The sequence below is a fragment of the Trematomus bernacchii genome, unplaced genomic scaffold (assembly GCF_902827165.1).
Source record: "Trematomus bernacchii unplaced genomic scaffold, fTreBer1.1, whole genome shotgun sequence".
In the NCBI taxonomy this organism is placed as follows: domain Eukaryota; kingdom Metazoa; phylum Chordata; class Actinopteri; order Perciformes; family Nototheniidae; genus Trematomus; species Trematomus bernacchii.
The window spans coordinates 3,759,391-3,779,932 of NW_022988050.1; the positions used below are offsets into that span (position 1 = coordinate 3,759,391).

General features: G+C 41.4%; 1 protein-coding gene across 5 annotated transcripts in view; it reads left to right on the plus strand.

The window, feature by feature from the left end:
* rab11fip3 (RAB11 family interacting protein 3 (class II)) overlaps positions 1–20,078 on the plus strand; it is a 32,039-nt gene extending 11,961 nt beyond the window's left edge. For 3 of the 5 annotated variants that reach the window (XM_034119353.1, XM_034119355.1, XM_034119354.1), the window contains 11 exons: positions 1,509–1,579; positions 3,822–3,994; positions 7,543–7,740; positions 11,626–11,661; positions 11,815–11,908; positions 12,453–12,697; positions 13,303–13,384; positions 13,500–13,637; positions 15,580–15,735; positions 15,873–16,013; positions 16,630–20,078. In XM_034119353.1, the coding sequence (XP_033975244.1) occupies positions 1,509–1,579; positions 3,822–3,994; positions 7,543–7,740; positions 11,626–11,661; positions 11,815–11,908; positions 12,453–12,697; positions 13,303–13,384; positions 13,500–13,637; positions 15,580–15,735; positions 15,873–16,013; positions 16,630–16,743 (1,448 nt within the window). In that variant the 3' untranslated portion in view covers positions 16,744–20,078. Of the gene's footprint in view, positions 1–1,508; positions 1,580–3,080; positions 3,173–3,821; positions 3,995–7,542; positions 7,741–10,579; positions 10,718–11,625; positions 11,662–11,814; positions 11,909–12,452; positions 12,698–13,302; positions 13,385–13,499; positions 13,638–15,579; positions 15,736–15,872; positions 16,014–16,629 lie in introns of those variants that run through there. The other 2 variants (XM_034119357.1, XM_034119356.1) reach the window with 2 other exon arrangements.
* Positions 20,079–20,542: the final 464 nt, after the last annotated feature.

Consider the following 20,542-nt stretch of genomic DNA (forward strand, 5'->3'; position numbering starts at 1 on the left):
CTAGATACTCTGGCAAGGCTAGAATAATCAATGAGAATAATCATTGGTTGCAGCCCTTCATTCCACCAATTTCATTCCTGCACAACTATTTACTGGCACCGGTTCCTTTTTAATATTAAGAGAAGCCTGCAGGCCATGGAAATGCCTTGCTCCCTGTAGTGGCTGTGGCATGTCTGCAACAACAAAAGTTGGTCTTGGAAATATTCCTGATATTTTGACATCGTGCCAAGAAGCTGCTGTTGTGTTGCTAAAACAGAAGCTAGCGTTTTGCAGACTCACTGCACTTAAATGGCCTGCGATGTGTACGAGTCTCGAAGAGCAACGGGTTTCTGAGACCAGGGGGCACAAAACCCTGGGGTCTGCTGGCAGCTCCTGAACACGGTTTGTGCTCCTTTCTCTCCGCAGGGTGCTACTCGCAGCTCTCTTTACTAGACACAGGAGCCGCAGTGGCTCCATCTTGCCGCTCCGCCTCAGGTTACACTGTTTGTCTACAGGTGCTCCCAACAGAGGCCTGTATTGACACACTTACATTGGATATGGGTTGCCTCTTGTCCTTTTGTATTGCTTTATTTCCCCACATATACCTATTACATGATATTCCTCGCCTTTTGAAATGCGAGTTTAAAAGTTACATAACGTTTACTGTCACAGTACGCTCAGATTGCTGACTGTAAATATGCCAGTGTAGGGCAACTAGGACATGCACTCTACAATGTGCTGAGCAAACACACTACAGGCAGGGATATCAGTTTGACAAACAAAGGTTTGAACCATTTATTCTGTTCAGAGTTCAGTCAAATGTATTACTTTGCAAAATAAACACCAAGAGATGACTTCACCTGAGAAAAAACAACAGCATGTTCTTAATGGCTTTTATAATGCATTCCCACAATACTTTTCTTTCCCTTTTTGTGGGTAAGAAAAGTTCATTTTAAATAACTACAAATTAAAGGATACATTATAATGTTAAAATATTTTATTTGAATTAATATATAAAACATTCAGTGATAATTGCATTATATTTAACAGTATATAAGTACTATACTGTAGCAGATGTATCAGGTTATTTTGATCAGGGTGAAGTCTAATCATAGATCTTCTTTATGATATTAGCAGACTTTTAAATGTACAATAAAATCCTGTTAGGCATAGAGTTGGATTGTTATCATTATGTGTATCTCTGAAAAAATCTTACAGTCTCCTTTGCATGTAATTGCTTATGTATCCATTCACAACACAAATGGTTATTACATTGCAGACTGCATATGAATTGTCAAGCATAAACACATATATGTTATACAGTAGATAAGAAGCAAAGCTCTCAGTGTGTTAGCGCTAGCATGAACCTGCTGTGAAAACCTTCTTTCTTCATGATGCCTGTGTTGTTTGCACATTTTATATTGACACTATACACACCAGTCCTGTTTAAGTGGAGCCTCCTTTCCTGTTTGACTTAATGTGTTGACTCTGCGCACATTAAACCATCCTTCTTCCTCTCATATCCACAGGTCCGGAGCCACAGATCTACAACTACAGTCCGGGCGACGGAGCGGTGGGCTGTCAGGAGGAATACGACGAGGTGAGCACCGCACAGGAAGCTCCCCCCCCCCCCCCCTCTGTAGCCGTGCATGTGGTCCAGTCTGTGCTCCCAGTTGTTGCACACAGCAGCGCAGTGTGACGCTCGCAGGCTGAACTCCCCGTGCACTCTCACTCTTCCCACTGAAATCCACTGGGCTATCATTACCACTCTGGTTTGGCTGACACTGAATAGCTTCTGGCTGGCTTTTTGAGTATTCCTTGACAAATATTGAATTAGCTGGAATGTGCCAGAGTTTTTTTTACATGTGTGTATGTGGACTTGGTGTTTTTACAGTGGCGGTTAACATATCTGGAATTCCTCTCTCCCTGGAACTTGTATATTTAACCATCATTGTTGCTGGGCTCTGCAGAATTTAAGTGTTCCTGCTATTGTGTTCACTGAGAGCACTGCTGGACGAGGACTGTTGTTTTCATGGCTGAACATGGCGCCCTATCAGCTCCCTCTCTTGGTAGGGTTTAGAAGTGCAGGCCCATGAGTCAAAGTCGGAGTGTGAATGGGTTCCCAGCACTTTAATCCAGTTTATGAGTTCATAAAATGATCATTCTTTGAAAGAAGCAGCCATCTGTCTGACACCTACACAAAGCCTGATTTGATTAAATGACCGCTCAAAGGCTCAAGAACACAGTGAAGGTTGTTGTTAAATAAGAACATTTCCATTTGTATCTTGAACTATAAGGGATAGGGTGAAATGAACATGATTTGAATTACTTGAAGTTGTTTACCTGAAAATGAACACTAACAATGAGTAAAGCGCAGTGATTTACGAAGCGTCCTTGCTGTTTACTGGAACCTGTGCCCAGAGCTTTTGAGGTGGTTTGTGTTTACGCTTGAAGTAGACGCCACACCTGTGTCCCCGGCCTTGTTTTTTCCCCTCCAGTTTCTGGCAGAAAAGGGTTCCTCTCTCAATGGCCGCGCTGTTCTCACCCTGTTTGCTTTCAAAACAGGCAAGGTGAGGCTGTTCCGCCTGAGCCTGGCATCAGAGGAAAGCAACGCCCCGTCCTCCACCCCCTTTTTCCTGCTACTAAATATGTTCTGCTGCTGCTACATTTCCCTTTTGGATTCATAAATAGCAACATAAAACGGCAGTAATTGTTTACAGGGATCCAGGTTATTAACCTACCGATGTTAGTTTTTCTATTGGCACACAGTCCAGAAGTTATGACTTTGGTTGTTGTGACATCTTACACTCTTTAACTGTGCACTCTGCAACATTAAAGAACATGACTTAATGATTTACACTGTCACACCGGGCCAGGAAGGGAAGCTCACGGGAGCCAGAAGAGATTATTCAGCTGACCGTGTGTCATTTGAAAGCGTAGAAAGTCGGCTGGTTGAGCGTTACAGCTGACTTCTGCCACTCTTTGGACTTTGCCTCTGTCTCCTCCCCTCTGACCACCCAGTGGAGCTGAACGAGGTGTTACAGTATTTTCTTCTCTCCCTCTCTGAGAGTGAAGAAGCATTAGTAGTTATTAGCTCTCATGGCAGGCTGGCTTCTCTTCCTTTGAGAGAATGGTTCTGAGCATGGTGGATAGCCCTCTGGGCCCTGCTTCTCCCAACGCTGCATTTATAATGGTACGTTATGTTTTCTAACATGACTCACCTGTCTCGGCTTTATTGCTGCTTCACAGCTCTGATACCTGATCAAGTGTCTCTTGTTGCTAATAGCTTCAGATGTTCTTCTTGGCATGCCGCAGTGTAGTATTTTGTTGCTTACTCATTTAGTTTGAACTTGTTGCTCATAGGTGTTTATGCAGCAGGTTTTCTTTTTGCTTGGAACAGCCATCTGAATCACAGCAGAGCGTCTCTGAAGTGTGTTCTCGCTCTGTGATTCGTTTGGGCGTAATTGCCATCGATACCTACTGAGTAGACCTGAACATTCAAAATAGATCATCTTTGAAATGGCTGTTTTTTAAACTGTATCAACCCATAGGTGTGCTATCTGCCTTTGCACATAATCCTGATTGCTGCTGACATTTAAAAGCCAGAACCAGAAGTAATTACTCAGCTTGTTTATAATTGTAATGATGATTGCAGCACTAATTGTTTATCTGCAATATTGCTGCAGCAAAGCGAGGATTTCTATCGCTGTGTTTTTTATTTATTTTTTAAAATACTCTCTTTTAATGCCCGGTTGTTGCCATGGTGAAATAGAGATCAGTGTTGTTTTGTCTGTTTACTGCTTAATGGGCATACTGTAATGTGTTTATTCTTTGTTCTTCAGCAAAATGAGGTGACGGACAGTGCGTACCTGGGCTCCGAGAGCACTTACAGCGAGTGTGAGACCTTCACCGATGAGGACACGGGGGCCCTGGTGCCCCCCGAGATGCACGAGGAAGTGGAGACGGACAGCGGCATCGAGGCCACGCTGCACGACCCGGAAGATAGTGGAAATAGGTCGGTCAAATCTTAATCTTCAGCCATTTACACTACATATATATGTCTACACATCTTTGTGTTAAACGCTAAGAAGGCGAGTTGCGTCCCTGAATGACTTCTGCGATACAATTGTAATCCCCTTGTCTTGAGATCAAAGTCATAATGCTGTGTGTAATCACTGCTGGCTGCAGAACCTTATCGTAAATGTGTCAAATCTCCAGCTAGGGGTTGGCTCTGGAGTTGCCCTGCGCTGAACTTTCACACAGATCATATGGTGCTGGATCACTTTGGCTCACTTTGGTTCAACCGAAGGGCAGATTAAACCTTTTGAGTGTATATATATACAAGAAGAGTAGGATAAATATCTCCATGTTCGACTTTCTACCAATGTATTGTCAGGGAAAGTTTGAGGCCACACTCACCCAGGCAGCATAATCAGCGGGGACATTGACTGTTGATGTTTTCTGTCTGTCTGAACAGGAACAGCCTATTCAGAGATAACTTGAAATGAGCACAGTGTGAGCGCCAAAGACCTTGAAAACAGCAAAAGCCACCATTCAGTGTGTCTGAGAGGATCATCATTTTGTGAAGGCTGAATAGGACTGAGATTCTCTCTCAAATCTAAGCAGACACTTCCAGTCACACTGAGGGAAATAAAACTAAACCTAAGCATTTTCTAAGATTTCTTGTCACATTTTGTATTTATCTCGCATTCTTTGGCTTTGTGTAATTGGACTGGATTTGGATTCTTCTCAAATTATTTGTTTATGATAAGTGTTGGCTATTAATAATAATAATAATAATAATAATATTAGCTATTTGCACCTCACAGCCTGACTTAAAACCAGCAGTGTCCACTCAAAGCAGTCAAAATAGTACTGCATTTCAAATCTCTTGCTAATGAGCTGCCTGTGTCATGAGGCTTTTGTCTATTAATAAATAGTCTGAATAATAATGGCCTTTGTTGGGCTCTTTTCCATTTAATCATACCATATTAAACAGAGTAGCAACACAGAAACAAAATGTGCTTCTGTGATCCATTATTTGCATCAGACAAGTAGGATGAGCAAGAGATTTGATACATATGAAGGTGCACATCAAACCCTGATTTCTATCATCTTGATTCCTTCTCTCCTATTGTCTACGATGGGTAGTTACTGTAGATGATGTGTATATATCTGGAACCCCTTGTTGCTGGAGTGTCCAACAGGAGTGAGGAAGTGCAGAGCGCTGAGGCCGTTATCTGCTGACTCTGTGACCCGTCTGTCCGGCTTGGTGACGGCTCTGAGTGTTCTCCCTGACAGGGATGTGTTTGGACTTCCTATTCCATGATTGAGCCTTGAATTCCAGGAAGTGTTGAGTCGGCTCTTTTTTTGTGTTGTTTTGCCTTTTTCTCTGTCTGTGGCCCTGGATAATGTCAGTCTCTCCATCGACCTCTGCTTACGGGAACACTGTATGACCCTGTGACCTTTTTTGTATTCTCTCATTTAGGCAGTCTGTTTGTGTACATCAAATTGTGATGACTCATTGCTGACTCACATCCTTGGCATTTTTTTTAATGCATAAACCTTTTTTTACAGGGTTTTGCAAACAAACAATTTGCTACTGTGAGTGGTTTTAATAGCTAGTAAATGCAACAAAAGGATCAATACCTAAACTTGATTTTTTGCCATGTGTTAGCTAGCTCTCGCCATATTCAGAGTTGGATTATACTGTATGCACTGGACGGGGGATTAAGACTGTAACAGGATTAACCTCCCCCACACACATTTGGCCCTTAGAAGGTCAGCGGACTGTCTGTTGGCCGTTGCTTAGCCTAAAATCTGATTAGCCCACTCGCGATCAACCCTCCCTGGTACCGCCTCCTTCGGGTGGCACAGACGATGCAGTCATGTGGCACAGATTGGCAGCTCATTAGGAACACGGACTAAGCCGTTTTACAAAAGCAGACCCTTTTTTTTTTTTTTTTGTTTCCTCCCAGCTGGAGAGTCGTGGTTTTGTTTTAAATCAGTGTAGCCTGTGAAACTTCAGAATTCCACTTTGGTTGTCGGGGGTGTTGACTCCAGTTGCTCCACGGCTTTCACGCCAGAGCAGCGGAGGGTCTTTAAAGATGCCTTCTCTCTCCTCGCCGCCCCCCTTTGCAAGGGACCTCAATATGGGGCCATGTTGTAAGAGCCCGGAAGAAGGGTAAGTCTCCAAAGTTGGTTGTGTTTTTCCTAGTGGAGCATAGTGTTTGCAGAAGAAATTAAAACTGCATTGATGTCTGGTGAAAGCAAATTAGAAGGGAAAATTGTCTTTATAAGAGTCTGACTTCTTTTTTTGTGTAAGACTACATGGTTTTAGGTTTTGAAGGTGATGTTTTAGCTTTGATCTGACCACTTTTTCGTCTTGTAAACAATGAAAAGGATCTTTGTCGTTGTGTCATGAAAGGGCAAGCTTTTCTGCTGATTTAGACTTCCTCGTCCTGTGTTTGCTTAAGACATCTAACGTATCCTGTTAAACAACAGGAAAGGCCATCTTTCCAGCTTTCCTGTTAAACAAATACAAAGGACTTTATTAACTTAAACCTCACAATTCCAGGCAAAGACTTCCAGATCCACCCAGAAGAGTTTTCCTCAGTTGTGTTAGATAACCGGCCAAAGTCACAACCTGTTTTTATCAGCGATGTTAATAAAATCTCTTAAAGGTGGGGTAGGTAATTCACTTCAGAAACACTTTTTGTTATATTCCATGGAATGCTCTTAACATCCCGATAGCAATGAATATATGAAATGCTTTGACAATAAATACATTAAAAAATATCATCTGAGGAAGCCGTGGCGCTGTAAAAAGCACGACCAATCATCTGAGCCGGCCCGGCTAAAATAACTGGATGGCCTACCTGCCTGTCAGCCTTCCATCTCGTGCACAAACTTATCTCGTGCCCTCATTGGTCATGTGCGCGTTCGTGTGTGTTGGAGGAGGGGCTCTGTAAGGAAGTCTGAAGGAAGGGGCAGATTTTTTTCGGTTGTGTTCTTTCAAATTCTAGTTTACTCGAGCTGGTTTCTCTATTCTTACCTACCCTACCTTTAAGTCAGACTCACATTTAATGTTCGTCTCACGTCTCAAGTTCTTCCCTCGTGGTTTTGCATTTACCAGCCAGGAGAGATTTTGTTTCAACCCGAAGCAGACTTTGGGATTAATGTGAATTAACAGATTACCTTTGAAGTGATCGTTGAACTTCAGACTGCCGCTCTTTCTGGGTGAAGTAATCGTACTTGTTTGAGATTTACTAAAGGCTCTAGTTATATCCCAACTATTGGGTCCAAGCACACACAACCTGTACTATTGCTCAAATATTATGGCATCATGTCGTTTTTCTCAACTCAAAAGACGGGGCTTGTTTGTTTTGCCTAATGGCTAATGTGTCTGTCTATATCCAGTCAGACGTCCATTTTTATCCCGTCTAAACTTGACACACTTCCCTCTATTTTTGGCCACGGCCTAAACTTAACCGTGCCGTTGTTGTGTACACATCGGATCACACGCACGCTAACACAGTAATCCTTTCTTCTGTGCCCCCTCAGGTTCTCCCTGAACTCGGAGCTGCACAACCATTCGCTGGTGTCTGTCATCGGGGGAGAGGAGGAGCACTTCGAGGACTTTGGGGAAAGTAACACCTCGGAGTTACTGGAGAGCAGCGTGGAGGGGAGGGAGGGGGAGGGAGTCTCCCCTCTCGAGAAGACACCTTCACAGAACAATGGCTCCTCACTGCTCTCTCCCAGGTATGACCTACACAACTAAACCAGAGTACCTCTTTACGGACATGTTTAAACTTTCTTATATGAGGTATTAGACTACGCACAGGTAGCACAGGTGACCATGTCAGTTGGCTGTACAAGTCAATTCGTTTTTTTTTTTGGGGGGAAGTTTGACTGAGCTCTTTATCAGTGGAGTCTGAGTCAGTTCATCTGGTTGTCCTTTACTCTCTCTTCTCATTTTCCTTTTTTAAATATTTAGCCATAGACTGTTTGATTTTTAAAAACATTAACAGCAAATGGATTGTTTCCTAAACCTCTACGCCGATGCTTAAACTGTACAGACCTCTGCTGTTTAAAATGAGTTTAGGTTGTACTTTTTCAAGATGTGAAGGTTGGTTTATTCAGTTCTCTTTATCTACAGTGTAGTGATGAGATCTTTTCACTGCTCCCACAACTGCTGTATGAAAAAAAAAACTTTACATTATATTTTTTGATCAACCATAGACCGCTTTACTTTTGAAACACGTTAACAGCTAAATTGATTGTTTGGTAGAGCTCTACGTACACCGTATATTGTCTCAAAACCAAACCAAAGAAAAAACAGGCTCGTGTGGACAAGTGATCCATTTACACATTACAGTAGCTGTGAACGGAAAAGCAAGGTTTTCTTCTCAGAGGCACAAATTGGGTCTTGCAAGTTAGTGGCTACGAAGTGAGCACGGCCCTCCCTACGTGCCTAAAACTTGTTCACTCATTAAGTTGACTGTTGAGATTTTGGAGGCGTTGTTGGAATCGAGAGTGTCTGAATTGCACCGGGTCCCCAACGATAATTACGAGACATTTTTAACTCTCCAAAAATGGATCGGGTATGCAACGATTTTGGTCGCAGTCTGGAGCTCTGCATTTTAAAGTGTTGGCAGCCTGAAGATGATTAAACTCAGACTTTCTTTGACTCAGCCCTGCTGCCTGATACGAGGTGTGACGCCGTTACATTCTCAGCTCTGGTTTAAATGTCCTTATTTACGTTCTTTGGAGAAAATGTTTCTCTTTTAACAAAGACACTGAGGACAAATGTTGATAAGAGCTTTCTGGAGACTTGCTTATCGGGCTCCTTTTCTCGTGAAGGGCGAAGATAAATGAAGTGTATACAAAGTTCATTCCATCAGTGCAATGTTGTTGAAAATGTGGGGCCAAATCCTAAAACTGTGTCTCCTTTTGCCCTTGTTGTGTGATCCTGAGAGTACATGTTTTACACGGTGAACAAGACATGTAGGACGCACAGGAGGTGTCTGTTTTGTTGGGCTGGGTTCAGACACCAAGAGGAATTTCTAACAAACTGGGCTGCAGGACAGTGTCTGGGAAACACCAAAATACAGCCACATTTCTACACACACATACACTCACTATGGCACCTGTCCTTTTTGTTGAAGCCCCTGTTGTAGACTTTCCCCTTGTCATCTTTTTCCAATCCTCCTCCTCAGTTTTCACCAGAGACTAAAGCGAGATAATGAGTAATTCCCTCTTGGGTGATATTTCCGTGATCTGAATTACCGGGATGCTCTTAATGTTCTGAGCCTAGTTTTTGTAGCTCATTGACAAAATGGAAATACTCCTTTTTAAAAACTTGCTTATAAGTAGTCATCTGAATCTGGTATATTGCCAAATAGGTTGGTGTATAATGGTTCAAACATAAACACAGTTATACAAAACTATTGTTAGAAGGTGTATAACATTTGAAAAATATAAATAAATATACACAAAATATTCTAATATTTTATAGTAAGTATTCATTATTAAATATAACTATTAAGGACTATAAATATAATTAAATAATGTACTATTTATTTGAATATACAGAAAAGTAAGTATAACAAGGGCAATATATTCGAAGATTAATTATTAGAGTTAATTAATATTAGTAATATTACAGGTACAACATAGTCTTAATGGATTTTTTAACTTGCTTGGTATGTTATTGCATATTTTTTACCTTAAATGATAGTTAAAATCGAAATGATATGAAATGAAAGCCATCATTGAATTACATACTGCCTGTGAAAGATCACATGGCGTACACGTTGTTGTTGGTGGTTAGGCTAAAAAAGAAAATCATGCTTCCCACAAACTTCACCCACTCACTGTGAATGCGTCACTGTGTTTTGGGCCAATCGTGCTCACTGATGGCGCATGTACCGACGCTGCCTACACACACACACACACACACACACACACACACACACACACACACACACACCCCCACATGTATCTACATATCACAGCGCTTTGACTTCTGTTCAACAGAAATGGCTGTAGGCAACAAAGTCATCCTTCACACGGTCAGGGAACAACAGCGCGTACGACCATCAAGTGGCAAACACTTGAGAAGTCTGCCCCGCCACGTTGTTCTGCCTACATAAACAGGAAGCTGTGCCAGCGTGTTGCATAATGAATGCCTGACTCTTTGCCTGAATGGACAATCAGCCGGCGGAGGTGATGTGAGGAGGGAACAATGAAATAATCGGCTGCGTGTTGCCTTGGTTTGCTCGAGAGCTTAAGTTGTTAGCTTGATTGTAACCATTCTGTTGGCTGTCTGCAAACAGGCCAAGGTCAAAATGAGGAAAATGACAAAAAACAGCACACTGAAGAAAAGCAACACAATGATAACGTTTTGTCTCCTATCACAAAGAAACACAGCCACACTGCAGTCTGTTTCACGTCTCCCTCCCACTTTACTCCTTTCAATTCTCCTGTGGATTTCACCATCTCCTCCTGCACCCCCTCAAAGGTGTTCCTGTCCCACCTCACTCACCACCTCACTCACCACTTCCTCCTCCTCTTCCTCCCCCTTGTTTCCTCTTTCCAGTGCCACCGCTGCCTTACCTGACTGCTTTCAGAGCTTCCTCAGGGAGGAGGCGCTGGACTTTTTCTGTAGCCAGTGTCACAAACAAATAAGTCGCCTGGAGGACCTCTCCACTCGCCTCAATTTCCTAGAGATGACTAGGTAACCCGTCATTCACGGCCCCACGCCGACTGCAGGCTCTGTGAATGTGTTTGCGGTGATGATTTAAACGCAGTGTCATGCATGTTCTCATAGTGTGTGCATGCTGGCAACAACATGGTGTGTTATGTTACAGATTGCACTTTTCACACAGTGTTTTTTCATCTGCGCCCTCTTGTGTGATTTGCAGTGCGTGTGAACATTCAACATTTAGTGTTTAATGATGGAAAATCGATTTTTCAGTCGCTCCGATTCATTTTTTTGGATGATGGTAGTCCATTGTTACTATTTTGGTTTGTCACTCATGCATAAAATACATATTGCTCATCTCAAAACAAGCTTATAAATGTATTGCGTTATTACAAAATAATGACCCCAGGTATTACAGGTGAGTGGCGTCTGTTTCAGTATGTTCTTCTCTCCATATCATGTCATCATGTTTCATTTGAGTCGTTGCAGAATGACTGCTGGAAATGGAGCAAAGCTTTTCAAATAACTTGTTTTTATCGGAACAGCTGATCCAGGATTGCTGACCTGTAGCTGTGTTACAGAAACGTACTAATACTGAAATCCTATTTGTTGGTTCAGCTACTTAATGGCATGATTCAGAACTTCGGCATTTCCTTTTTAAAAAATCTATTAAACCAGGTTTAAGTTTCTGTACTGCCGTCACAGGTCAGAACTGATCCTTAATCAGCACTTGATAGACATTGTTAATACATGTGTTTGTGTGGGATTGCTGTGAAACAAGTGATTTTTAAGTAAATATCCACATCATCGTGCCTTTTTGTTTTCTGTGGGGTTAGCAAATAGAGGGTCGGGGGGGTTAGATACCAGGAGATGGCGTCTCTTTCCTTTTATCCTTTTTCTCTTCCTGACTATTTTTCCTGTTGTTCTGTTTCCCCGTCCAGCGCTGGCAAGAGGCTGTCCAGCAAGAAAGTAGCAAGGTAAGCCAAATGGTTGCTCTAATTTCAGTGGGCAGGGTGTTCATATTTCTACAATCATTGTAATAGATAGTTATGTTTGGCACACAGAAACAAAGCAGTGTATGAAATGTGAACTGGCTCTATGGATTTACGTTTTCTCCGTTCCTCGTGCAGACATCTCCTCCAAAACAGCTCGATGACTCTGGACACTGTGAGCGACCTGACGCGGGACATCCTGGAGCTCGCAGATAACGACATCACAGACAAGGTGAGCTGTGGAGGAAGTTACCGGATAATATTTTTCCGCAACGTTTGCTTTTTCACAATTCTCCTGTTACTTATTTTTTACCTGTGCGCAGCCACAGCTTTCACCTGTTACAGTCGCTGTTCCAGATACAAGAAGCATTTCCTACTGTCAGTTAAAGGGACCTTATTATTTTTTTTTTTGGTATCTTTCCTCTCCTGTAGTTTGTTATTTAGGTTTTTTTTTTATTCATGTAAATGGTCTGTAAAGTCTAAAATCTCAAAGTTCACTTGTTTTCTCCCACACACTCCCCCCTCCCTGAAACTACTCTATTGGACTCCTTTGTTTACATCCAGAACACAGTGACAACACTATGTAACACTTGCACTTCTATTGGCTAGCGCTCCAACACATTGTACGTGATAGGCTAAAGAGTGGGACATCTCTTAGCGGTTGACCAATCACAACAGAGCCTGAAAATGATCAGAATAAGGCCCCTTTAAACACATGCTTTTACAATACATTTCAATGTTAGTCACTAACCTTTTTAAAAATGTGCCTATTCCAGGTGTTGCTCCTGGAGCGTCGAGTGGCGGAGCTGGAGAAGGAGTCGGAGGCTTCGGGGGAGCAGCACACTCGGCTGCGGCAGGAGAACCTCCACCTCGTGCACCGGGCCAACGCTTTGGAGGAGCAGCTGAAGGAGCAGGAGGTCTACGCGGACGAGCAGGTTCAGCAGGAGACCCGGCGCCACAAGGAGGCGCTGATCAAGCTGGAGAGGGAGAGAGGAGTGGAGCTGGAGAACCTGCAGGCCAGGTGAGCGGGGGAGAGAAGACGGGTTAACGTGAATAGCATTTAACATTCAACATCAAGATAATGACTCATTATATATTGTTGAAAAGGACATTAAGGTTTGGCGCCAGCATCAAAAATCTACAGATTGATTGTTATTCTGTTTGAGGTCTGCACATACTACCTGGTTTATGAAACACAATTTTATAATAATCATGAATATAATTTATGTAATTCATATAATGCTGTTCGAAGTAAACTATAAAACAGAAAGCTGTTAATATCTATGTGATATTCAGTACAAAAAAACGTTATATGTTTTTGATACTTAGTGATCATTTCAACATGATATTGCAAACAAAACATTTCGTTTTTGATACCCTCAGTCGTTTTAAGGTTGTACCTTTGTTGCGTTTGCTGTATGAGGTTTAATGGCGTTCTAAAAACATATTTGATCATGTAACGCCAAACGTTTTCTGGTTGTTTCTTGGATGAACCGTGGCTCTACACTGCCACCCTCTGGCACTAATCTGCTATAGTAGTGTTGTTTACAATAATCAAACAGGATGTGTTGTTGTTTCATGGCTGTGCTTTTGGTCTCTGATGAGGATTGTGTGTGTGTGTCTCAGGCTGCAGCAGCTGGACGAGGAGAACAGCGAGCTGAGGTCGTGCGTTCCCTGTCTCAGAGCGAACATCGAGAGACTAGAGGAGGTGAGAGAACACATATCTCATCTCCTGGGTGTTTTTGCTTTTTCTGATTTCATTAATCATGTGTCTGAACACTGCTCATCCTCCTCACATTTATTTCTGTGTTTGTGGTTGCCAGGAGAAGAGGAAGCTGCAGGATGAGTCAGAGGCGCTGTGCGACCGTCTGCAGGAGGAGACGGAGTCCCGGAGGAAGATGGCCGACAAGCTGAGCCACGAGCGCCACCAGAGCCAGAAAGAGAAGGAGAACACGCAGGAGGTGGGGCGCTTTCTCTGTGTGCAAAACAAACGGTCAACAGAGCTCTGCAGCATTTAAAATAATTGTATTCTCCTAGTCTTGTCAAGTTGAGACAATTTGTAATACTTTGAAGCATGTGTATTTTTACATGTAATGAGTAGGTAAATCATTGCAGTGCAGTAAAACGTACAACATTTCCCTCTGAAGTGTCCTTAAACCTTGATACGAGTTCGCATTTTTGTTTCACAGCTCCCCTGTCTCCAAGAATAGGTTTTGGTTAGATGCCTGAAAAAAGGTCTTGAGTTAACACCTTCCTAAAATATTTAGAACACGGCAACACAAAATATGTGAGTCTGTCACACTTGTTTTATTTTTAAGCTTTTATTTTTCTCAGAGAAGTCAGTTGTTAACCATGTGACTGAATGACTAAACAGGTTGTCAGAGACATTAAACAAATGATGAAAATCAAATTACAAGTCCATCTATACAAAAAAAAGAATATGCTGCAATAACAGGGTGCGTACGGGTGCTGGAAATCCTTGAAAATGCTTGAAATTGTACGAGGTGTTTTCAAGGTTTGAAAAGTGCTTGAATTTTGGGAATGGTGCTTGAATTTGGGATAAAGTGCTTGAAATTGTAAATGCTTTACTTCGCTTTTTAGATTAAAAGAAAATAAAGAAGTCTGAGCGCGCTTAATTGCCTCGCTTTTACATAAAACAGCTCCGCTCCGGCCTTCCCGCGCAATGCGCGTGACCGGCAAGTGTTTTTGTTACGTGTGTGACCTGGGCATTCTGATGAGAGTGATAGATGACAGTATGCCAGGAGGTTGCCGTTTCAACGAGCGTTGGCTAGCAGAAGACAAATACAAGCCATGGCTAAGACGAGGGTCAAGCGAAGCCCAAGAGTAGCCTCCTGCAAAGTGTGCAACAATAACGATGCGAGAGTCTGCGCTGACGAGCCACACACCACACGAAAGGTACGCCATAGTAGAGCATTTTAGATTAGGCTATCGTTGCATGTAAAATACATGACAAGAGAAGAGAGGAAAAGAGAGCGATATCGGTATCGGCCGATACTGATTCCGGCAATCGGCTCCAAAATTGGCGATCGGAGCATCCCTAATAATTGTATATGATATGTTTTATAATGATTGATCATGAAAGTGTTCTCAAAGCTGGTAAAGTTGCAGCTAGTTTGAATGACTTTGTATACTGCAGAGTAGCTTGTGAATTTACTCCAGGTGGAACTAAAGTCTGATTTAACACTTGATTATATTTCACATCATTCATCCACATCTGTAAAGTAACTAAAGGTATTAAATGCATGTAGTGGAGTCAAAGTACACCATTTACCTCTGACTTGTGTTTACTGCCAACCTAAAAGTACCTCAAAAATAGTAATCAATAATATATTGAAAAGTTATTTGGCTGATTGTTTTATATTGGCTCAGCCAGGTTATATGGGATGCCCAGTCTACGTATAGATGGGTCACTCATTTTGAAATATTAAACTTAGTTTTCTTTTCTAACATTTTTAATTTTTCATCCTCATGTAGAATGCTATTATGAAACACACATTTGGTTGTTTATAGCATAAAGAACATCTGATTTAATGTGAGGTAGGGAAATAATCATTTGAGTATAAGTATGTGTATATAAATATGTAATTTACAACGGCTGTAAGATGCTTGAAAATGCACCTTGAAAATGCTTGAAAAGTGCTTGAATTTGACTTTGGAAAAGGTGTAAGAACCCTGAATAATAAATAATAACGGAAACCATGGCGATGCTAACTTCTGTGGTAGACATCAAATATGTCTTGTCTGCAGCCCTCTATACTGTTTAAAGCTTTACTCTCATGTGTCAAATGTTCCTGTCTAAATGATAAAGTGTGTTTTTGCCTCATTCTGTTATATTTCTATCAACTTTAATAACTGATGTGTCTTGATTTGTTCGTACCTCAGCTGATTGAGGACTTGCGTAAGCAGCTGGAGCATCTACAGCTCTACAAGCTGGAGGCCGAAGCAAAGAGAGGACGCACACCCGGGGCCGGGCTGCAGGAGTACCAGACCCGCACCCGAGAGGCCGAGCTGGAGCAGGAGATCAAACGACTCAAACAGGTAGCACGCACATTCTGAGAAACCCTGAGTATCCATGTTGTTCTCATTCTATCACTTTGACCAGTCTGTTTTGGAAATGGAAGAATGATTTAGGATGCTGATTTTACGATGTGTTACGTTTGTGTCATCCTCTCCAGGACAACCGCAGCCTGAAGGAGCAGAACGACGAGCTGAACGGACAGATCATCAACCTCAGCATCCAGGGAGCCAAGAACTTGATGTCGGCGTCTTTCTCCGACTCGCTGGCAGCTGAGATCAACAACGTGTCCCGTGTAGAGGTGAGTTTCAGAGCACAGCAAGGGAGATGCAAAACATATTCCTTGTTGGTTCCCCTTTTTATTTATAGGCAGTTGGAGAATAAGTACCGATACATTACTGAGGTAAAATAGTGTTTGGAAAAAACTCCATTAACAAGAAAAGTCCAGATTTTAAATATTGAACTACAAGTTACAATAATACAAGTATTGTCATCAAAAAAGTGCTTAAAGTATCAAAAGTTGAAATATTCATTGTCCTAAAAGTCTCCTTTCGAAGTATTATAGAGCAGTAATATTCAGTTTTTACCACCAAATATTGCATTTTAGAGAGTTGTATTCTTCTAGTCCGGTCAAGTTGAGACTATTTTAAATACTTTGAAGCATAGCATGTTTATTTTTACATGTAAAAGTGGGTAAATCATTGCCGTGCAGTAAAAATTACAATATTTACCTCTGAAGTGTAGTGAAGTAAGTCCATAGAGTATCACAAAATGGATCAAATATATCAGGTTATGTCAAAATAGTACTTTAGTACTATTGAGTAAATATCCTTAGTGCAATCCACCACTGGATATGGGCACGTTTTATTCCGTGTTTTCACTTTTTTCTCCTCTGACTTCTGCCTCTCTGCCTGTAGTTGATGGAGGCGGTCCACAAACAGGAAGAGATCAACTACAGACTCCAGGACTACATTGACAAAATCATCGTGGCCATCATGGAGTGCAACCCCTCCATCCTCGAGGTCAAATAGACTCCAAGCAGCCAGACGGCCGCGCACAGTGACTCCTCAGGCTGTCAAACACAACCGGAGACTTGAAGAAAGCTACCAAGAGAGGATGTAAAAATACTCAGACACCATTTTGGTAGGAAAACAACGACGCACTCGACTCATCCCCCCGCCCCCCCCCCCCCCCTTAAAGAGAAGGATCTAAGAAGGATTTCTAAGAAGTCTGACGGTGAAAATCAAGCAGTTTTCAGTTCCATATCCCTTAAGTCTGTGCTTATTTGTGAGTGTGAGTGTGTGAGAGTGTGCGTGTGTGTGTTAGCCCTCCTGAATACACTTGGGTTCTGGTGACCTCCATGTATTTGGCTAGAGGGACCCGAGTCTTACTGTTAAAAAGTAGAGAATCTTCAAAGTGTCAATGTTTGATGGAGCTAAAACTCAATCAGACAGGTACCGAAAGGCCTTAAATGAAAGGTGATCCAAGTATCCATTATCACATGCCTCAGTTCAGTCAGTGAAGTGTTACTGAGATGGTGGTAAGTAAGAGGCTTCGATCCCCTGAACCGGGCTGAATTGTGTTTTATTCACAAGAGAGAAAGCCGTATGAAGCTGGGCGGGAGATCGGAGCGGCAGTTCCCCTTTTGATTTGTCTTTAACGTGTTTAAAGCTTGCGGTGCTTCCTTAATTCTGTCCTCTAACTGTCCTTTCCATCGGACCCAAGTGAGGGACGTTTCTAGGCGTCGAGGATCAGAAATGCCCTGAGGGTTCTTTGTGTGTGTGTGTGAGTGTGTGAGGTGTTTGACATTTATTTTGCGCAGTGTTGCTTAAAGGTTTTTGAAAAAGCTTGGTGACACTAGCGAGTAATATAAGCTTCGATGTCCCAAATGAAGGAACTGGGTTGTTTATGATTTGCTTCAATTTGTTGTTTTACGATGAAACAGGGTCCCGGAGCTCAGGTGGGCTGGAAACCTCAAGTGTTGGAAAAAAAGACTACATTTCCCATCACTCCCTCTGGCACAAATATTCAATAAGTCACTAAGTGAATGGGTACTGTAACTGACAAATATAACCTGCTAATACTGACACGTAAACACTTGAACTACGCATGAAGGGAAACTGAAGAGTGATTCTGGGATTTGTAGTTCTTTGTTTTTTTTTTTTAGTACAGCCCACCTGACCCCAGTGTTCTCTTGCTGAGTGAAAGTAATGGGGAGCAAGTTAATCCAGGTAACCAACCTTAATTTTTTGCTGCACAAGTGATTTAATGTCAGTCAAAAAAAGTTATTGATGACTGAAAAATGCTGACATTTGACAAGTTGTATGTGAATAATCAAATGGTTGTACTTTGCACTAAGTTTTGTTTTGATTTCATTATTGTTTTGTTGATATATATATATATAAAAAGAAATGTCTATTGTGATAGTTGCGATAGTTTTGAAGACTGTATGATAGTGAAATCCATTTCATTTAAATGTCATATCAAATCAATTCAAGAATACTACATTTCGCAGCCATGTCTTAAAAGGTTTCATTTCAGTTACATATTGTATTTTTTCAGCCGTCAGGAGTTCAGATGAGCTTTTTTTTCTGCTGGTTTTTTGGTCAGTTATATCGTTATTCAGACCTGGAGAGACACGGCAGACTTTGGTAGCAATAACGCTTGGCAAGAAGTGGACATTGGTGGAGGGCAGATGGAACAAACATGCTCTTTATTTCCTCTGCCGGAGCATCATCTGCCTTTTCCAATCCGTACGGACTGATTCTGGACTGAGGCCGTGCTTATCGGTACTACGCAGCCATTGGTTTTGGACAGACATCTTGAAGGATTTCTGGTTTAAAGGAAGCCGGTTGATGTGTTTTGTTCAAACGGCATGGCATTCTTCACCAATATGCTCAGAAGAAGTCCTATTTTCTCACCTCTCACCGCTCTACTTCACCTGCCACTCCATGGAAAAATGGCCTTGGATGTAAATGACTTGTACATGTAAAGTTTTTCTACACTCATTCTAGATTCTAGGTATTTTTATAGTGGGAAGAACATTTCTTCTTGTCTTATGCTGAGAGACAGCTGCCTGTATTCTTCTCTAGCATGTAGCGTGTACAGTATCTCTTTTTTTTTTTTTTCCTTCTCGTTTTGAAATCACATGCAGATATTTATTCATCAATTGACACAAACTCGCACTCTGTGATCTGTTCCGCTGAATATATATCTTTGTACATTTTTTTTTTTTGAATTCACAAGGGGAGAGATTGAATGAATCTTTGGGAGACATTTGCTGGATTCAGAGGAAGCGTTTGCCATCGTGTGCAAAACGCAGAGTGGTCGTTGGTCGAGGTCGCGGCGCTCTTCCATAACGCTGACGCCGCCGCGGCCTCCTCAGGGTTGTGATTTCAGACGTTCTGCAGTTTCTACTGTTGTCTTCCCAGATGGAGTCAGGTCCTGCATGGAAACACAGATTTGTATTGTATATCTCTGATTCAGACCCTTTTGTTTTGACTGAAACATCTAATTATGAGACCTCCTAATAACCCCAACTGATTTAATTCTTCATTATTTATGCTAATTCCTCCTTCTTTGGGAAGACACTTGAATGCAGCAGGTGATGCTTCACTTGGTTATCTCCCTGCTTCTTATTTTAGTGTCTGACAGATAGTTTGAGGCAACAGAATAAGTAAACACAGAGCTCACAAAACATTCCCTTTGAGCAGAGCTGAAGGTGACTGCACTTTAACCACCAAATTTACTCCGAATGACCAAAGACAGATTCAACGTTAACTGATTATTTTATCCATCAGGGTCCGTGATCTTTCGGTAACTGTTCTAATAAATTAACACACTCTGAAAGGAAAGGAAAACTGGCCTGCTAGTCTAAACACTGTGCCTCTGTGTCTCAAACTCTGCCTCTAAACTAACCTGACGATGAGCCCTGGGGAAAGCACTGACCATGTGACTCTCAGTCTGTTAAATTATAATGATGAAAACCTAAACTGTAAATATGAATTGTCATTTTTTTGTGAACTTTTTCTCTCTATCTCTCACGCTCACTTCCAGTGTCCAAAGAAAGTCTGCTCAAGGCACAAACATCACTACTGGAGTAGTGCATGGCTTGCCATTATGCGACATGGGAAGAATATTGTAGAAAAGAGAAATTGTAAAAGTTACATTTATTCCTATTTTCAAAGATAAATGTATAAATTATAACAGTATTGGTTACAGCTGTATATTATTTTTTCAATATCCCCAAATGATCTAATCCTAATTGTTACTGGGGGAATATCATTTCAGTCATTGTAAAAAAAGAGAACAATTTAAAGGTAAGCAGTGAAAGTAAGATTAGAAAAATAAATGGAATAAAATTAAACTGTTGTCTCATTTCTTGCATGTGTTTACATTAGACTGTGTTTGCATGTACTGTACTGTACTGTACCGATACTGGCAGCACAATATGGGTTTGATTTTAACAAACATACTATTAACACTTCATTTAACTTAACAGTAAATCTTTTTTGTGCAATAATTCAACTTTTCAACTCTGATTTACTCTAGCATAAATACTGTAATATTCGTATTTATACTATTCTTGCATTTCAACACTTAATCATAGATCTCACTTAAGCATTATTAGTATGTCCATGGTAGTTATATATTGTGTATATATATACCTCACAATTAATCCACAGCAATGTAAGTGAAGTAATTTATGATTAGTATGTCCGGATGGTATTACAAATTATTTTAATATAATATAACTATATTCAGTTCCATAAAAAACTACATTTTTCTATAAATTAGATTTATTCTGCTCTTCATTTTCGGCCATATTTA